Raw genomic sequence first — 14,330 nt, 5'->3', positions numbered from 1 at the left:
TCCTTGAACACCAAAATAATAAAGATTATTTGTTTATTTTCTGTAGCCTTCCAGTTTCCCCATAATATACTTTTTCTATGGTTTGATTCCATGTATTCAAAGAAGGAAATTAATTCTGCATAATGATGTCATGCTATAAAAAGTGAAACTATAAGAGAGAAAGAGAGCAACTGGAGGAATAGAAAGAAAGGCAGTGGACGTTAAAGAGAGAATGAGCTTGGATACTAACCATTACAGCTTTTTACGCTGATAATCCGGCCAGCATTTGTAATCCGTTACGCGACACTTGCTATCAGACCATCAGGAACAACTAGTGCTGATCAGGATTTTCATTTATGTAGATTCATGAGTCTGCTTCTTTTTTTTTCAACTGTGATGAAAGAGGCAACTCATTTTCTATAGTGGAGTTGTAGAAATTGGTGTCACGCAGAGCTTGAATATTTTATTTTGACAATAGATATGCAGGGAAGTTATTAAAATAATTTTCCATCAGTGGGGTTTTTAGGTCAGTGCAAAAGTGTGTTTAGATTTTTAAATTAACATAAAATGATTGAGAAAATATGAATTTTTAAGTATAAGGTAAACCAAAAAACGAAGTGTAAGACTTTTGAAATGTTCTGATTTGTGCTTGATAATAAATAAATAAATAAATAAATAAATAAATAAATATCTATCTATCTATCTATCTATCTATCTATCTATATATATATATAAGGAACATTCCAGGTTCAGAATGACTCTACCAGATACATGAACACTAAAATAATAAAGATTTTGTGTTTATTTGCCGTAACTTTCCAATTTCCCCATAATATATTTTTTCTATGGTTTGATTCCTGGTATTCATTAATTATGCATGATGATGTCATGCAATAAAATGTGAAATTATAAGAGAGAAATAGAGCAACTGGAGGGATAGAAAAAAGGCAGTGGACGTTACATTAACCATTACAGCTTTTCCTGCTTAAAGGAATATTCCGGGTTCAATACAAGTTAAGCTCAGTCAACAGAATTTGTGGCACAGCGTTGATTACCACAAAAATGTATTTAGACTCGCCCCTCCCTTTCTTTAAAAAAGCCAAAAAATTGAGGTTACAGTGAGGAACTTACAATGGAAGTGAATGTGGACCATTTTTGGGGGGTTTAAAGGCAGAAATGAGAAGCTTATCACTTATAAATGCACTTACATTAATTCTTCTGTTAAAACGCATGTATTATTTGAGCTGTAAAGTTGTTTAAATTGTCATTTTTACAGTCATTTTAGGGTTTAGGGTTTGTTGACATTGCCATGGCAACAAATTTGTAAAATTGGCTAAAACATAACACAGAAAAGGTTAGTAAGTGATTTAATCATACTAAAATCATATTGTTTATATCTTGTGGCTAAACTTTTGAAAAAGTGAGTATTTGAACGTTTAAAAATTGGCACCCATTCACTTCCATTGTAAGTGCCTCACTGGAACCCAGATTTTTGCTTTTTTTAAAGAAAAGTTTTTTTTTAAATTTTGTGGTAATCAATGTTATGCCACAAATGCTGTCGATTGAGCTTAAATAGTATTGAATCCGAAATATTCCTTTTGAGTATTTTTTGTCTTGATTCCAGTAAAAATATCTAAAGATCCTTTTTTGAGAAGCAAAATTGTGTTGTGTATTGTGTCTTGTTTTCAGAGAATATACCTTGCGTAATATTTATTTTTCTTACAATATTCTTTTTTAAGCATAAATCTAACAACATTTAGTGAGGTTTGTGCTTTAAACAAGAAAAAGTCTTAATATCCTAAGCAATTTTTGTAATGTTTTTGTACATTTTGTGTAAATAATACACAAAAAGTTAAATTGTCTTGTTTTAAGGATATTTACCTATTTTTACTGGAAATACTGAACATGGAAAGATTTTTGCAGTGTGTATTTAGCACTTTACTTATTAAAGTATAAGCACACTTTCGTAACATACACACTCATAAATGTTGGATCAATGTTCTCAATTGTACTTGCCAATTTGCTAAGCTAAGCATCTTACCTAATGTCATAGAAACATGCACTTTTACACAAATCATGAGTAAAATGACAGATTATCAGTTCATAAACACTTACCTTTTGCTCTGTTCCTCACACAATGCTATCTAACATCTAAACACTTTACTATAGTGCATGACTTATAAGGCTATACATTGTAACGTTTACATTACATAACCAACTGCACATACAAGCTTGTTCGAGCGTGATCAAATTGCATGGTATCTCAACTGAGCGTCACACTTACGGTGCAAAATTCATAATACAAGTCCTGAAGAGGACGCGAGTCGACACGTGTGTTGAAAGTGTCATAGATGCACCACAAAATTACCTGGTTGCTTCAGTAATTGTGTTTTTCATCTCACATTTGCTTTTTCTGACACTATTGGTTAGGTTTAGGTTTAGGGTATGGAGGTAGGCTTTGTTGATTTAAACCTCAATTGAACATTAACCTTGAAAATCTTTGTGTTTGGGAGAAAATTCAGCTCCCTTTTAATGCCACTCAGTGGACATTTCACCTCGGAACTGCTACGATAATGACCCACATAATATAATTTTGCACAAATGTCGCCACAAACTTTGGTATTAAACATTGGTGTAAAATTGCCCTGCAATCTCCGTTGACATTTTATTTTCAGAATGGTTCTAACAGCTATCTGCATAACTGCAATTTTGGAGAGACATGTTGGAATTTGACTCTCTTTTATTTTTTTGTTTTTTTTTGCCCTTTGACCTTTCAGGTGGGTGACATTGTTCAGGTAAAGGAGGATGAGACATTTCCATGTGACCTCATACTGCTGTCCACCTGTCGAGAAGATGGAACATGTTTCGTCACAACAGCCAGCTTAGACGGAGAGTCCAGCCATAAGGTGATTGGTCGATATCTACAAAGGGGACGGGTCTTTCAAGAGTGGGTCTTTCTTTTTTCTTTTTTTGACCTGTTGCTGTTTTTTGCTCTCTAAACATATTGGCTGTTTGACATTTTACATTCTGTTTTGTATTCTACAGTTTATTCACCCTTTAACTTCAATGGCTGTAAACATAAAACTAAATCTGTTGCATAGTGACTGAAATGTTTTGGCCTGCACAACTGGGCACTGCCAGTTTTTCCTATTAGAGGGGGTGAGAGTAGAAGTTTGTGTGTATATGAGCGTGTGTGACCTTGGAATGCTGACTGGCTTTTCTCGTGCTCTCCTCTCCACACAAAGACCTATTATGCAGTTCAGGACACAAAGGCATTCAACACAGCAGAGGAGGTGGACACACTACACGCTATCATAGAATGTGAACAACCCCAGCCAGACCTGTACAAGTGAGTCTACACATATATCAACAGTAAATATATGAACAAATGCTCTTTCTCTTACAAACGCATACACAGAACTACTGTTGGACCCTCACAACAGCATGCCACACACACACAGATATCCTCACATGGTGTTCTAACTACACACACACACACATCAGTGACACATTGTCCAGAATAGTCATTTATTTCTGTCTTTTCTTCCTGTCTCTCTGTAGATTTGTGGGACGCATCAATATTTATTTGGATCGAGATGAGCCCATCGCGAGGTAAATCCATACTCAGGAAATTAACTCTTAATTAAAGGGCCAGTGTGTGAGAGATTGAATTCAGAAGGGACAATTTATCACTTTCATAGATCGAGACTTTGTCCTACCTAAGAAACGGTTCTAGCATTGCTTTGTTTTCCTTGTAGTAAATTCTATCTTGACTACCTACGTAAAAGATGTAAAATGTCAGTAAAGTTTGTAATATTGTTACTGTAACACTGTAGTGTCCATGTTATATGTAAATATATAAAATACAATAGTAACAATACTAGTTCAGTTATATTAACAACAAAAGCAAATTAAAAACATACTGTAATATCTATCCTGCATCCTTATTACCTCATCATTATTGGGTGGGCCAAGTTTCTTAACACTGAATAGGCATCATTTTAATTTGGATGGTCATATGTTAATGTGTCAGATTTCTTAAATTAGAAATCCAAGGATTTTAGAACAAGCTGTTTTGCAGCTCAGCTTATTTTTGGACTGAGGAGGAAGTTTTATGTTTTTTCATTTTAGAAGATCATGGAACATTTGATACTTAATGATATGACCTCTTTAATTTTGTTAATAAATATTCTTCAATTTCTACATTTAATTACTTTGTAATTACATTGTAATTTGTAGCATGGACACTGTAAAATAGTGTGTTCCCATACTCTTTTATATCAGAAGATTATGGAACATTAGATTCTTCTTTATATGACCTCTTTAATTTTGTTAGTTAATATTCTTACATTTCTACATTTAATTACTTTGTAATTACATTGTAATTTGTAGCATGGACACTGTAAAATATTGTTTTCCCATGCTCTTTTATCTCAGAAGATCATGGAACATTATATTCTTCTTTATATGACCTCTTTAATTTTGATAGTTAATATTCTTCAATTTTTACATTTAATTACTTTGTAATTACATTGTAATTTGTAGCATGGACACTGTAAAATATTGTTTTCCCATGCTCTTTTATCTCAGAAGATCATGGAACATTATATTCTTCTTTATATGACCTCTTTAATTTTGATAGTTAATATTCTTCAATTGTTACATTTAATTACTTTGTAATTACATTGTAATTTGTAGCATGGACACTGTAAAATATTGTTTTCCCATACTCTTTTATCTCAGAAGATCATGGAACATTATATTCTTCTTTATATGACCTCTTTAATTTTGTTAGTTAATATTCTTACATTTCTACATTTAATTACTTTGTAATTACATTGTAATTTGTAGCATGGACACTGTAAAATATTGTTTTCCCATGCTCTTTTATCTCAGAAGATCATGGAACATTATATTCTTCTTTATATGACCTCTTTAATTTTGATAGTTAATATTCTTCAATTTTTACATTTAATTACTTTGTAATTACATTGTAATTTGTAGCATGGGCACTGTAAAATATTGTTTTCCCATGCTCTTTTATCTCAGAAGATCATGGAACATTATATTCTTCTTTATATGACCTCTTTAATTTTGATAGTTAATATTCTTACATTTCTACATTTAATTACTTTGTAATTACATTGTAATTTGTAGCATGGGCACTGTAAAATAGTGTATTCCCATGCTCTTTTATCTCAGAAGATCATGGAACATTAGATTCTTAATGATATGACACCTTTAATGTTGTTCATTAATATTACTCTAAATGTAATTTTCTATATGTAATTACATTGTAAATACATTGTAATTGTAGTGTGAATGCTATAAATGAAGTGTGGTTATAATTTTCTCATGCTGAATCTGTTTATTTTAGACCTCTGGGTTCTGAGAACCTGCTGCTTCGAGGGGCCACACTGAAAAACACTGAATGCATATATGGTAACTGAAAAACAACACTTCTTATAATGCTGTTTGCACTGGCTTGACACTTTTTGAAGTCATATATGCTCCATCACTATAACTTCATTAAATGGTTTTGTGATCAGAGTGTATGTTTTAGGTAAAGGGCAAGAGAATGAGAGAGAGAAAGTTGCTGATTGAGTCATTCTGTCACTCTGTTCCCACTGTAATTAAATGAGCCACTGAAGCTTGTAAGATCACAGAGAATTACTTAATTGATGGAGATAAAGAGAGAGAGAAAGGGCGAGAGAGGGTGATGAATGTCACATTTTTACACGTGAGGATTCTTTCTGCATTGGTCTTTTAGTGCAGGGCTCTAAAAATGTTTTACTTTGTTGCAAAGGAGTCATTATGACATAATGGTACCTTATGGTAGAATAAAAGAGCTCAGTTATGTACATACATCAAAGAGGCTGTGCAAAGACTGCCATAGAGGGGAATTGTAATCTCATAATGCTATTATTTTTCTTCTCCTTTCATCCAGCTGTGGCCATCTATACGGGAATGGAAACCAAGATGGCCCTCAACTACCAGTCCAAGTCTCAAAAACGCTCAGCCGTTGAAAAGTAAGACACAGTGATAGGCTGTGGTGATCGGATTATCTTACTGTCAGCATGTACGGCGTAATGCATTTAGTGTCCTGTTTGTAAAGCAAATTGTTTGCTCATCGGGTTTGTGAAATTCATGTCACGAATTGTATCAAGTTACACTCACATATGTCGAACTGACAGTTCTGTCAGACAGATGGATGCAGTCATTAAGAAAATACACCAAATCAATTTATGTTGAACTCTGTATACTTTCAGATTTCTGCCCTTTCAGAGGTCCGATATGATTGACTTTTTCATTAAAATACATTTTGATATTTTTAGGCCTTAATTTAATCTAGTAGATGTCAATCAGACAGGAGTTTTTTTTTTTTTTTTAAACAGAATATGAGCATTATTAAACACAGTATGACCCTTAGGGCCGGTTACTGCGGATAGAACCTGTTACCCTGATGCATGATCCATGTCTTTGCCATTAGGCTCAGAAATTATTATGCACATAATGAATGAACCAGGTCTTGGATCAACTCAATGCTGTTTCTTTTGCAGATCTATGAATGCCTACCTGATTGTGTACCTCTGCATTCTGATAAGTAAAGCTCTGATTAATACTGTACTGAAGTATGTCTGGCAGGCCGACCCGAACAGAGACGAGCCCTGGTATAACCAGAAAACAGAGACAGAGAGGCAACGACATGTAGTATGTACATTATAAAGCATTGCTGCGATACTTGCTGAATACAGCTAGTCTCCCCATTTACACTGTAAAATAGACATGAGGCCTTGAGTCCAAATTTTTGTTTATTTATTTTTTATTTATAAAAAAATATATATATTACTTTACTTTTGATTGTATCAAATTTTTTATACTTGTTCTTTACTTCTATTATAAGTTTGTTGTACTCTTGGGCTTGAAAAGTCATAAATAAAAATGGAGTAAAAGTTTTACAAACTACATTTTATAAATCTTTACTTGTTAGTTAATCCTTACAAAGTAAGATTACGAGAAATTAATTTAGATATCTCAAATGTTTTTAGAGAATTGCAAATGATTCGGCAGCAATTTGTTGACTTTTTCTTCAGATGACATTTTTTTTTTTTTTTTTTTTACATTTTGCCTAGTACATTGAAATATTTTTGACTTTGCACTATAAATTATATAAACGATGTTATATATACTGTATATATTTTTTAGTTCAGTTACATTTGTATGAACAGGCCTTTGGTTTAGCTGGACTACAACAAGTTTCTTATTTCATTCAGACATTCAAAGCAAAACAAATGCATTTCTTAATATGCACATGTGACAAATTACTCTCCCTTTGTTTTGTTCCCTCAGTTAATCCGAGCGTTCACTGATTTCCTGGCCTTTATGGTTTTATTCAACTACATCATTCCTGTATCCATGTATGTAACCGTGGAGATGCAGAAGTTTCTGGGCTCGTACTTTATTCTGTGGGACGATGACATGTTTGACGAGGAGCTCGGAGAGAGGCCACTCGTCAATACATCAGACCTTAATGAAGAACTGGGACAGGTACAGTAGGAAAACCTCTTCAGTCAACTTAAAATCTGCTGAGCTGTCTGGATCAATACAGTATATATTTAGAGTCTCTCTGTCTGTTACAGGTGGAATATGTCTTCACAGACAAGACAGGCACTTTGACAGAAAATAACATGGAGTTGAGGGAATGTTGTGTGGACGGGCATGTTTACGTGCCACATGCCATCTGTAACGGGCAGGTCTTACCTGGAGCCGCTGGCATGGACATGATTGACTCTTCTCCAGGCGTAGATGGAAAGGTAAAGTTTAAAAATGTTGTTTCTGTGTTCTTGATCACTTTATTTTGTCTAAAGCTATGTTCGGAGTGGCATACTACCATCCTACTAATATTTTTCATACAGTATAAACATTTTCAGTTACACTTTATATTAGGTGGCCTTAACTACTATGTACTAACATTAAATACAAACAAGACTTTGTATTTGCTGTGTAACTACATGTTGTTCTGCAAAATGACTACATTTGCTGCTACTGAGGTTGAAGTACGGGTAGGTTTAGGAGTAAGTGTAAAGTTAGGGTTAGGATTAGGGATTAGAGTTAGGTTTTGGGGTAAGGGTTGGGTTAAGGTTAGGGGTAAAGTTAACAGTGTAACTATAAATGTAATTAAATGCAAGTACTTTAAATGTAATTACAATGCAACAACATGTATATACATAATAAGTACATTGTATCAAATGGTTAAGTACATAGTAGTTAAGGCCACCTAATATAAAGTGGGACCACATTTTCTGTTCTGAATTGAATACCCTGATGACCTATCCATTCCCAGTGTAACAGTTATACTGGCAGTGATATCGACTGTAATTTTTAATGTTTCTTTTTTGACTCATTATTTAAACAGAGTGCCAAAAGTCAAGGTGTTTTTATTCTAAATTGGATAAAAAAATTTTTTAAAAAGTTATTTTATTGAGGTTGTGTGACAACAATGTAAAATGCTGGTGTTTGAAATGGTGTATAGTTGCATTCTCTGTACTGTTTCACATATATAGTATGCAAAATAGTGTGCATATACAGTGTAGTATGCAGTAAGCAGTGCACTAGTATTCCATTGTGAGCATTCTGCAGTTTAGTATAGGCATGAATGTACTGTAAGTACTACTTGCACTGTGTTTCTATTTATTGGATTAATATCCCATGAATAGATTACACTTGATTTTTACCATCAGTGTGGATGATTTTGCTGTATTTTTCAGTTTATTTTAGTATTCACTAGAGATGTTCCGATACCACGCTCATGTACTGGTACTCATACTTGTGAAAATGCTCTGATACCAAACACTGATACCATCAGACATGCGAATGTCATTACTTAAACATTCAGCCCAGAAATTAAAATCACGTTATGTCCTAGTGAGATTATTTAACTGCAAAAACTGCGATTTAATAAGCTAAATATATAGTTTACATATAATTCAGATGTGAGCGCTTGTGAATGTGTGGAGACAGTGTTGCTGCTCATAACCTTTTAAGGCTGCTCCAAGGCTCATACAGGGAAAACACCGTCATGAGCATCGCGTGCTCTGTTTGTAGCAGATGACAGTAAACAGAGTGCAAATTCACACTGTAGCATCGCATAGTGACTGGCTTATCCAGAGTGAAAATCTGCCGTCATAATGTCAGAGCTCCTTTGTCAAAACAACACAGAAACACTTCAAAATAAAAGCTCTGTCAAAATAAAAGCTCCATTTATAGGAAAAAAGTATGACAGAAATATATCACTGCTGTAAATTTGTGTAATATTCACTGTAATACTACTACTACTACTACTACCACTACTACTAATAATAATAATAAATCAGTAATAATTGTATTATACTTAAGTAATATTTAACATCTATGATGCTCTGTTATGCAGCACTTTATTTGAGAAAATATAACTTCAGTCTTGTATTTTGGATTGTGCTGTGAGGTTCTGTATATGAGCACATCATTTGATGAAAAATAATACAATATATTATGTTGAAAATTAATTGTTATATTTTCATTTGATTAAAGTTTTAATTAATTTATTTAAACACCATTTTGATGATAAAATTGAAATAAACTGTTGATATGGAGTTCAGAAAAAAACAAAAAACAAACAAACATGTATCGGACTTGGTATCGGCGGGTACCAAGAATGAAGTATCAGTACTCGTACTCATTCTCAAAAAAATGGTATCGGGACATCCCTAGTATTTCCTTTATTTGGAATAATGGTACATCAGTAAAAACACATTTATGGTACTTGCTACTAAGTTATTTGCATAAGATGAGAGAAATTAATGAGTTATTATTAGCAGTGTGTTCTATTTCATAACACAAATCCATCACTTTAAAATAAGAGCAAGTTATTGCAGATGAGTATTTTAGCTGTAGATGGCAAGGCTGATGGATGTGTAAGACTGGCACAAAACTGTCTGCGTTACTTCTGGTAAAAGTCAAAGAACTCTGCGAGAACCAGCATCATAAAACTCTCACACAGAAGACATCTCCACCTGAGACAAAACACCCCACTGATTAGGGACCATAAAACACAAATCACACTCACATCTGTTCTCTCTCTCTCACCTCAGGTCACTTTAAGGACACCAAAAAACTAAGTTATGACTTATCCTGTTCTGTAATGTAAAAGGTTTTCTGATCATACATGTTTGGTATCATTCAAGAGGTCTCAGTCCAGCTGGCAAAACAGTCTCATTCCCTTTCAGCAAAGTCAAATCACAAGTAAGATTTAAGAACTTAGTACAATACTGTATTCTATCAGGGGCATGAACCCTTCCAGATCTCTCACAGAGACCAGATGCTGTATGCAGATTAGGTGCATTCTTTGTAAACATCAAACGACCAACTCAATCACAAGTTCTACTTACAACCCCCTAAATTGTCAACCAAATCCTAAATAACATCAAACATACACATCTGAAATAACAATAGAATCGTTTGGTACTTAAGGAAGGATGGCAGAGGAGCTCAGGGAATCTATATTCAGATCTCCCACACAATTGCTGTGTGTAATGACTGAGGAGCTCAGGGTCTCTGTAGCCAGATGACCCACACAGAAAACATGTGTGTCGTTTTTAAATCTACCAGGGAATCTGTATTCAGATCTCCCACACAATTGCTGTGTAGTTTCTCTACCAGGTAAATCTTATTTCTTATGTTTGGTAAATGTTTGAATGGAATGCAACTTTAGATAGTTTTGAGTTTGATTTATTATTTTAATTGGATTGTTTGAATGTATTACTATTACCTGGTAAAATAAATTGTTATTATGATTCATTCTGAAGGACTGTTTTCTAGTATATTTCTTATTAACTACAAATCTATGGTCAGAGTTGGCTTAACTAAGCTACTTCAGAAGTAACCCATTAGTTAAGTATGTAAAAGGCTAAACGGCGAACCGAGAATCTAAAATAGAACTTAGCCAAGTAGAATTAAACGGGAATACTAAGGCTAGGACCGAGAATCTGTAAAACAGAACTTAATTGACTGGGGCTAAACGGTGAGTCGAGAATCAATATTGAACTTAGCCAAATAAGACTAAATGGATAAAGCTGAGAACCTATAAGAACTTAGTCTAAAACTTACTATTATCTGAAACTGATGAGTTTTGTAGTTAAAGGACCTGCGTCCGGCCGGCACAGGACCCAAATAACATTGAAATAACAAATGCAGTCTAGAAGAGAGAATTACTAAAAATAATAAGATACAAAACTTGAATTCAGAGAATAGATACATCAACGAGGTTTTTCATAATTGGAGTCAGATGAAATAAAGAAAATAATTAATGATAAGATTAATAAAACATGGAATTCAAATCAATTAATCAAAGTATTATTTAATGCTCATGATAAAACAGAACACGCAGGAGACCTTCAGCCACGCCATTGGATACCGTCCTTGGCCTCCCCCTTACAGATGGATTCTAATTTTAATTCTTTTGATAAATTAGTTCAGAGTGATGACAAATTAATTCAGTAGATTAACTGAAAAAAAGTCCATCAAAGTATTTATAATATTGAATTTCACCCCCAATCTCTTGTCTACTGCATTTTGTGAATGTAATATTTACGAATCCCTTCAAATTCCCTTTACTGAGGATTCAGTCCAAAACTCTAGGGAGTTTTGGACTGAAAACTTTTTCTCTTTTAACTGAATTGATTTTCAGTGGATTCACTCAAGTCAGATTCTGTAAAGATGATATGTGTGCATAATATAGTGCAACATCAGAGTTCATTATTGTTACTGCTGTGAGATTTTTAATTCCTGCTTGTATCAAATGGATCCAAATATTTACTGGATACACGGGTATTGACTGTGTTGTTCAGAGTAAGACACAGATAGTCTTTCTCCCTTTGTCTCTGTGTCTCTGTCATTTAATCAGTTTTGTTAGTCTTTCTATCTCTCTTTATCTTGTGTGTAAGGAGACAGATGAATGATTCGGTGCCACTATGTTGACCCGCTCGTAGATAAAGGGAGATATAGTGCCAAATAACCAGTGTGTGTGTGTCTTCAGGAGCGCGAGGAGTTGTTTTTCCGTGCGTTGTGTCTGTGTCACACAGTCCAGGTGAAGGAAGAGGAGACGGTGGACGGCATTAAGAGAGGAATACATCAGGGCAAATCTACATCCTTCTACATCTCCTCTTCTCCAGACGAGGTGGCACTGGTGGAGGGCATGAAGAGGCAAGACACATACACATGCATGTGTTAACATACATGCTTTATTAGTCATGATAACAGACAGAGCTTACTTTCTCTTTCTGCCATCTTCTCAGGTTGGGCTTCACCTATATGCGTCTGAAGGACAGTCACATGGAGATCCTCAACAGAGAGGATGAGATGGAGAGGTGAGCCATATGGACATCAGCAAATAAAACAACAATCCAAACCACATTCATACATCCCTGAATATCCCCAAAGCAAGGTTTTGTCAGATATTGCTCACTTTTTCAAGCCGTCTTAATGGGAGCATACAGACCGTAGAAATCTATTGTTTTTATATAAAACTAATTATAATTACGACAGACTAAACCCAACCTTTATTTTTTAATGAATCATTGTTCCCTTTGAAGAGTTTTCTCATCTTTTGGTACTTGATGTGGATGCAACATCATGTACAATGTGCAGTGATGTCTACAATTCACTCATTCATATTCATATTTTCACTCACTCTTCTCCAGTTGAGCTGTACCCACAACACCCACATTCCTTCGCTTCATTCCAAGCCACTAGCAGGCCTGCTAACACACCTGTGTGATGACTGTAGCTATAATTTTCTTGTCATGCTGTACATTTTTGGCCACATATGGTTTTAGAAATGAATCTCAGCAAAGCACCAGGTTTGCTCAGCCTTATCTATAATCATCAGTGTATTTACTCAGCAGGTTGCCATATTAATGTGATGCTGTTTCAGTATTTGTATTAAAATAATACAGTTATATGGAAAGGGGGGCAGGGAAGTTTAGACCCCCTGTTTCTCTGTTGATCAGCTGAGAGTTGTAAAGGGGACAGGTGTGTATGCAATGGAGAGGATTAGTGTGTGTGTGTGTGTGTGTGTGTGTGTGTGTGTGTGTGTGTGTGTGTGTGTGTGTGTGTGTGTGCGTATACGCCCTTGGCGGACAAGGACCAACCATAATTAGTGCAGCTACACACTGTCCTACAGACGAGAACATGAGGGTCAGCAACAGAGGGCCCAGTCACATAAAAACTCTGTCTGTCTCTATTAAAGATCCCACAGGACCCAGACAACTGCACCTATTCCGCTGCTTTACGTGTAGTTAGTAGAGCTAGTAGGTCAATTAACCTTTAGAATTGAAAGACAATGTGTGTGTGTGTAAGTGTGTGTTTATATATTTACAGATTTGAACTGTTGGAGGTGTTGAATTTTGATTCGGTGAGGAGGAGAATGAGTGTCATCGTAAGATCAAACACAGGTAAGAACACACACACACACACACACGCACTCAAAAAAAGATTGATACATCATAACAAAATTGCTTTAAATTCAATTGAGTAATCTTAAACATTCTTATTCTTATTATTATTTGTTTTTTAAATTACACAATTCAATTTGATGGCATTTTGTTCTGAAATTGAAATGCGAAAATCTCAAAAGTAGGCAAAAATATTTCTTTGAGTGCACATATACTTATGGTATGTCCCCATTTAAATACTTATGGTTATCTAAATGGGGACAAACTAAAGAATTTTGACATTTTTATTTTTTATAAAGCTAATAGAAAGACATAAACCCTAACCTACCCATACCCTTAAAGGTATAGTTCACCAAAAAATTACAATTCTCTAATCATTTACTCATGACTTACTTTCTTTGATTTTTAGAAGAATATCTCAGCACTGTAGGTCCATACAATGCAAGTGAATGGTGATCAGACCTTTGTAGCTCCAAAATCGCATAAAGGAAACAATCCAAGAAGTAATCCATTTGACTCCAGTGTTTAAATTCATATCTTCAGAAGTGATATAATAGGTCTGGGTGAAAAACAGATTTTTTTTCTAAATATACATTTCTAAACATCCACTTTCACTTTCAGATTTGAAAGTGAAAATAAACAGGCACCACATTTGACTTATATATGTAAAAGGGAAAGTGAAAGTGGAGATTTAGAGTAAAAAGGACTTAAACTTTGATCTGTTTCTCACCCACACCTTTTATATTGCTTGAAGATATGTATTTAACCACTGGAGTCTTATGGATTGCCTTTATGTTTCCGTTATGTGATGTGGTATCCCTAAAAAAGAATCAGGTCAAGTAGGACATTTAAGGGCAGAAT

At 34.5% G+C, this 14,330-nt stretch overlaps 1 protein-coding gene across 3 annotated transcripts in view; it reads left to right on the top strand.

The window, feature by feature from the left end:
• LOC127445524 (phospholipid-transporting ATPase IH-like) overlaps nt 1-14,330 on the top strand; it is a 98,833-nt gene that overhangs the window by 46,116 nt on the left and 38,387 nt on the right. For all 3 annotated transcript variants that reach the window (XM_051705671.1, XM_051705670.1, XM_051705669.1), the window contains exons 6-16: nt 2,757-2,885; nt 3,225-3,328; nt 3,541-3,591; nt 5,357-5,421; nt 5,927-6,008; nt 6,540-6,690; nt 7,330-7,527; nt 7,620-7,793; nt 12,053-12,219; nt 12,312-12,383; nt 13,396-13,469. In XM_051705671.1, the coding sequence (XP_051561631.1) occupies nt 2,757-2,885; nt 3,225-3,328; nt 3,541-3,591; nt 5,357-5,421; nt 5,927-6,008; nt 6,540-6,690; nt 7,330-7,527; nt 7,620-7,793; nt 12,053-12,219; nt 12,312-12,383; nt 13,396-13,469 (1,267 nt within the window). The remainder of the gene's footprint in view (nt 1-2,756; nt 2,886-3,224; nt 3,329-3,540; nt 3,592-5,356; nt 5,422-5,926; nt 6,009-6,539; nt 6,691-7,329; nt 7,528-7,619; nt 7,794-12,052; nt 12,220-12,311; nt 12,384-13,395; nt 13,470-14,330) is intronic.

This window comes from Myxocyprinus asiaticus, chromosome 8 (genome assembly GCF_019703515.2).
Source record: "Myxocyprinus asiaticus isolate MX2 ecotype Aquarium Trade chromosome 8, UBuf_Myxa_2, whole genome shotgun sequence".
Lineage (NCBI taxonomy): Eukaryota > Metazoa > Chordata > Actinopteri > Cypriniformes > Catostomidae > Myxocyprinus > Myxocyprinus asiaticus.
The sequence above is the reverse complement of the archived record's forward strand: the minus strand, read 5'-3'. Positions and strand labels throughout refer to the sequence as shown.